General features: G+C 35.4%; 1 protein-coding gene across 1 annotated transcript; it reads left to right on the top strand.

Moving 5' to 3' along the window:
- Positions 1-5,258: 5,258 nt before the first annotated feature.
- On the top strand, positions 5,259-6,215 carry LOC122013913 (ethylene-responsive transcription factor CRF4-like). Its single transcript, XM_042570126.1, has one exon. It carries the CDS (start codon positions 5,259-5,261, stop codon positions 6,213-6,215), a length of 957 nt encoding a protein of 318 aa, XP_042426060.1.
- Positions 6,216-6,564: the final 349 nt, after the last annotated feature.

The following is a 6,564-nucleotide window of genomic DNA, read 5'->3' as shown; positions in this document are numbered from 1 at the left end:
AGATACTCAGGTAAAGAAGTTTGGCATATCATACTTCGTACCATATACATAAGGGTACGATTATGTCTCTCAGCGACACCATTTTGCTCAGGCGTGCCCGACATAGAAACCTGAGCAATAATGCCTCATTCTTTCACAAATAAGGCATAAGGTCCAGGATTATGACTTGAGTCGGAGAATCTTCCATAATATTCTCCTCCTCTATCAGATCGAACCACTTTAATCTTTCAATCAAGTTAGTTTGCAACTTCAGATTTATAATCCTTAAAAATCTGGAGTGCTTCAGATTTTTCACGAAGGAGATAAATATATCCATAACGAGAGTGGTCGTCAATAAAGATGATGAAATAGTGATGCCCATGAATACCAAGAGTATAAAAACCACTAATATCAGTATGAATCAGTTCTAATAGTCCATTACTTCTGGTGGCGCCATGTTTGTTTTTTTGTGCAAATTTTTCTTTAATACACTTAATACATGTATCAAAATTAGAGAAATCTAATGAATGAAGTATTCTATCTTTAATGAGACATTGCATTCTGTCTCAAGATATATGTCCTAAACGTTCGTGTCATAGTATTAAAGAATTCTCATCCATTAACTTTCTTTTATTGCTGATTTAGGCAGTATAATTTTCATGCATGGATTCCAATATGTTCGCAGAAGAAGCATTTAAACATAATTTAAAGAGGTCTCCCTCTAAAATACAAAAACCAACAATTTTACTGTTTAATGAAATGGTAAAACCTTTATTCTCAAACAAGACAAAATAACCATGAGCGATAAATCGAGAAACTGAAATAAGGTTTCTTGTAATACTGGGAACATAAACAGTATCAAATAAATCCAATTTGAAACCACTCTCCACAACAAAAGGGAGAGTTCCTACGACTTCAATTGGAACTTTATTTCCATTTCCAACCAAAACGTTGCGTTCTCCTTTATTTAGCTTCCTCGCGAAACGGAATCCCTGTGATGAACAAGTAATATATACAGAAGCACCACTATCAATCCACCATGTATTAATAGGAGCATTTGCAAGAAATGATTCATAACAAACATAACTAGACATTTTACCCTTTTTAGCTAACCACTCATTGAATTTTGGACAATCCTTCTGAAAATGAGTAGGCTCGCGACAAAAGTTGCATTTGCGAGTCTTGGAACCTGAAGTCTTTGCCTTATTTCCGTCATTATTTTTCTTCACATGTCTTTTGTCCTTTTCATCCAGTTTTCATTTCTTGCCCTGTCGTTGAGTGGTAAAGTGGACACTATCAGGTGTCTCAGCTATAAGTCTTTCTTCTTCCTGATCACACATACTGATCAGTTCGCTCATTTTCCATTTCTCCTTCTGAGTATTATAGTTGATCTTGAAAGGACCAAACTGAGAAGGAAAAATATCATAATGAAATGAATGAGAAAGCCCTCAGAGATCTCCATGTCCATGGCCTTAAGCTGAGCAGCCATATCGTTCATTCTTAGGATATGCCCACGAATACTACCAAGGACGTTGTACTTAGAAGTTACCATTTTGATGATCAGTGTGATAACAAGTGCTTTAGAGGAGCTTTGAAACTGCTCCTCAATGGAATCAAGGAAGTCCTTAGCATTTTTAGAATCAGGCACGCCTCCTCAAATACCCGACGATATGGAACCTTTCATTATACAAATGGTTGGATCTTTCCCATTTTCATAAGCAGATTTTTCATCTTGAGTGCTAATGTTTGAAAGTGGGGTAGGTTTATCAACCCGTAAGACATAATCAAGGTCCATAACGCCCAGAACGAGGCAAATCTATTCATTCCATTCCGTTAGAGTTTCAATGGACGCGATTTGGCTCGTAATTGAAGCTGTGCTCACAGAGTTAAATCATACTCATTAACAATAATGGAAAATATAAATCATAATCATAATATATAAGCGATTGAAGAAGTACACTTTAATGTAATTATAGAATTGAATTTATATCACCGTTGGGCAGAAAATAAATTCAGACTACAATTAAGCATAACATTAGTGCCAAAAATTATGATGGAGAATAATGACATACGTTATCCATCAAGAAAACAGCAAATGTTACAACCTTTCGTTGGGTCGACTGTAATAAATGCACATAAATTTTCTCCGTTAGATTTTTAATTTTGACTTAATCATAGAACTAAATTCAAATCACCATTAGATAGAATTGATTTAGAACTATGATTAAATTGTGCGTTAGTCTAAATTATGATAGAAAATTAAACATAAGTTTTCTATCCAGAAATAGCAAAATATTACAACCTTCTGTTGGGTTGATTGTAATAGATGAAAGATTTTTTTTATTTTATCCATAAAAACTTTAGCATAATTATAATTGAATTCACCCCACCATTAGTCAAAAGATAAATTCATACTATAATAAATTCCATTCAATAATTAAAATAATAATTTTCGGTTGGGCCAATTATTAATTTTAATATAAGAATGTAACATAATTGTGGTTTCATTATTCCTATTTATTTAATTGATAAATCTTCCGTTGGATCGACTTATCATGAAAATAAATAAGAGTCTCACGTTAAATTTAATATATTTATGTCATGCTTTCAATTATGCGTATCATAATTATATACATTAAAATAATAATTATAATTTAAAATCAATTAAGGATATTGTAACACGTTAATATCTTAAATAACGAGATGACAAAGTCAACAATTAAATCATCAATCAAGAATAAATTCATGTAATCATATAAAGATGATATAGACATTATTTCCTAATATAATTATGGTAAATAATTTATTGAAAGCACATTAATCACATAAGATATTTATCTTAATAAATAATATGATAATTAATATGACAACTAATATGGCAACTATTAATAACATATGTTATAACAACATTGATAATTATGACAATTATCTTGATATTATTAATAAGTCATCTATAGAAATAACTTATGCAACATTGATTTATATTTAGCAATTAATTATGTCATTAATTGTCATCTAAATATTTGTGGAGACATAATTACGTTACCATTCAAAACAAACGCTCTTGCTTAGCAAAAGAAAATTATTGCACACAAATCACAATTAATGCATGTCTGTCATTTCAAGATTAAAATAAGCATTTTTTTTATCAACGATGATATTTGCAACTATAATAGATTCAATTTCTTTTAACACTTAATAAAAATGAATCCACAAAACATCATCACAGTCCATATATTTTTGAAAAAACGAGATTGAAATATATTATTCATTGTGAATATAAATTATTTACCTTCATAATTCGTTGTAAGGCATCAAACGACTAGATACAACATGTCGACAGGTAATAACGTATTATCTCAATTCATATACTTAAATCAACAAAGCTCTAATACCAAATATTAGAAATATTTTAAGACGGTAGAACGTGACATAAGCTTGATGTCATAATCAAGATTTCTACCATAAAGCAGATCTTATCAAGTATATGAACGAATTTAGAGAATAAGAATTACCTGCATTGAGCGCCGACATAATTGAAAACTCGATCTTCACCTCTTTCGCTCTATAAGGGGAGATGAATTCCCGTGTGTACTTCTTAGGGTTGCCGTAAGCCGTCGCGTGTAAAAGTATGTAAAAAGCATCTAAATAGACTAGACCTAAGTGTCTATTTATAATAACAATAAAGCCTAATTCTTAATAGGTAGAGCAAGAGATGAGACCGATCCAATAAAAAATACAATCACTAGCGGCTTTAGTGATTTAGCTTATTAAATAAATTATTAAGGAATACCCAACTAATTATAATTTGAAGGTCAACATCATGGATTAGACCTCGTCCAATCCAACAAAAAGTGAAAAAATGTTTAAGAATTCAAATTAGTAGAATAAATTTCAATTTTATAAAATAAAAAATAATCACAATCATAAAATATATCTAATTTTACATCCATTAAAAATTATTTGTATAAAGTATTTAACAAAATAAAAAAAAAAATTTATAAAAAAAATTTATATTTTGTAAATTTTTTAAGGTAATACAAAAATAGTTACAATCTTAAGAGTAAAAAAAGATAAATCTAAATTCACAGAAAAATAAGTTTACAATATGTATAACCTTAGTAAATAAATTTTTAAATTTTATAAATGAAAAATGCGGTTGTTTGAATTTAAAATATTTTTTGTATAAAGTATTTAGATAATAAAAATGAAAAGGTCTTATTGATAATTTTAGAAATTTGAGACGTCCCTCTGATTTTTACCAATACATCAATATAACTTAAAATTTCTAAAATTAGAAATTCTTTTATTTTGAACCTAAATTTTATATATTTTCAAGAAATCTCATGAAGATTTAAAATTGTCATAATAGTCCTAATAAAATTTATTCAAATTATAAAATTAAAGAAGAAGACTATATTTTTCTTACCGAAAAGCGACAAATATCAAAGAATCGCAAAGGAATTTAAGCGACAACTTAAGCAATCACTTAATTTCTAAACATGTCACTCGCATAACTACTTCATTCTTTTTTTTTTCTCTCTTTTTAAGCTCCCTTAACTCATGAATTTTCAAAATTTTCCAGTTATTGTAGCTAAGATTAATTACCTAATGAAATCACAGTTATATCCACAATAAATATTTTAATAAAATGTGAAATTTTTTGGGTGGTTTGTAAAAAAATAAAATTTGCCGCGTGTGTTAAACAAATCATAATGGATCAAAATGGAAAAATACAGAGCCTCCGGTGCAGTGCATGCTTGCTACTGAATTTTGTTGTGATATTGTTCACTCAGAACACATTTGTTAAGTCTCCGCCTGTTAATTCTATTTAAGGAAGTAGGAATCCACGAAATGGAGAGAGTGGATTTGTTTTTGTTTAAATATAACTAACAATCTGAGCGTATGCAAGATATAAAAGGAAAATATAATAAGAACAAATGGTTTTGGGGTTTTCATATTTGACAGTGTGCTGCGTCGATGCTATAAAACTGCAAATCTCGGCACTTTTTTCTCCGACTTTGTTCTTCTGATCTCTGTTCATCTCCTCTGGTTCACTGTTCGATCGTTCTCCTCCTATTTGAATCCTCTGTTTCTGCCGCCGTCTTCATCGGAGCAGAGCAGAGGTTTGAGTTGTGGACTATTTCGATTTGTTTTTTTTTCAGTAAAAGATTCTGCTTTCGACGTCTCTGTTGATCTACGTGTTCGATCCGAGGTTTTGAGATCGGAAAGATTGGATTTTGATGGTTGGCGTACGTGATTGATAACAGATTATGAAGATGGATGCTGCGTTTTCGACGCCGGCGAAGAGAACGGAGCACGTCCAGGTGACGGCGAAGGATGGATTGGCGAGGCCGAGCAGCCAGTTTGGCGATGCGGCGGCACGGCAGCGTACGGTGCGCGTTTTCTTTGACGACTGCGACGCCACCGACTCGTCCGGAGACGAGGCGGTGGATGGCGTTGTTCGCGTCCGGCGGTTCGTGCGGGAGATACGAATAGTGGCCCGCCGAGAGAAGAGGCGGAAGAAGGTCTCCGGAGCCGCCGCACTGACGTGGAAGAAGGCCGGCAGGGCTGAGGTAGCGGCTGGCGTGGGGGACGGAAGCGGGCCGCCGAAGTTCCGCGGTGTCCGGCGGCGGGCGTGGGGGAAGTTCGCGGCGGAGATACATGATCCATGGAGAAGCGTGCGTGTGTGGCTGGGGACGTTCGACACCGCCGAGGAGGCGGCGAGGGCGTACGATTCCGCCGCAGTAGAGTTGCGCGGTCCGAACGCGATCACGAACTTCCCGCGGACAGGGGAGGCGGCCACCGTTGGCGCCGCGAGTAATGGCGCCATCGAAGCGAGTGTCACTCCGGCGCCGAAGAAGAAGTACTCGGAGGACAATCTCAGCTCTGGCTCTGGCGAGGCGCACGACCATTGCCCCTCGACCTCCGTCCTCGTCCTCTCCACTTCCCCCTCCCAGCGACTTCCGGCGACCAACGGAGACGCAGATCCTACCCCGACGCCGATGGAGTCGGGTGGGTTCCTTCTCCCGGACAACGACGGAACACTCTTGGACGGCTTCCCCGGCCTGGAAGGGACTTTACCGTTGGAGTTCTTCAACGAATGGGAGTTGCCGATTGGGTCCTTAGTCGACAACTTGAACGATGCCTTCAACCTCAACTCCGGTCTTGACCTCGACCTCCATCGAGGAGGCGACGGTTTCTTCTCGGACATCAGCGAATTCTACCAGATATAGCTAGCCACCGGACACCATGATAATTGTCAATTCCAAATCTTCCCCGGTCGCCGGATGGCAATTCCTCTACTATTTCGAAAAAAAAAAAGGACTCTCTCTCACCCCTCTCAAGGCAACAAGAAGTCAACCAGTGGTACAAGAAGATACTAATGGAACTAAAGCTTTATGTCATGAAAGAAAAAAAATTACAAAAGAAGATGCTAAATGTTATTAAGCATGCATTTAACTGAAAATGGTAGGATCGTAACAGGGGAGAGAGAGAATCGCATTCGTTTAAAACTTTTTCTTTAAAGTTTTTGTTATTTAGTTAGTAGTCTAACTACTATTATATCAAGACATGTGATTCATG

Source organism: Zingiber officinale, chromosome 8B (genome assembly GCF_018446385.1).
Source record: "Zingiber officinale cultivar Zhangliang chromosome 8B, Zo_v1.1, whole genome shotgun sequence".
NCBI classification, from domain to species: Eukaryota; Viridiplantae; Streptophyta; class Magnoliopsida; order Zingiberales; family Zingiberaceae; genus Zingiber; species Zingiber officinale.
This window is presented reverse-complemented; position numbering and strand designations above follow the sequence as displayed.

What these genes read in the sequence shown, in the direction of transcription:
- LOC122013913 (XM_042570126.1), top strand. Translation starts at nt 5,259, where the DNA reads ATGGATGCTGCGTTTTCGACGCCGGCGAAGAGAACGGAGCACGTCCAG.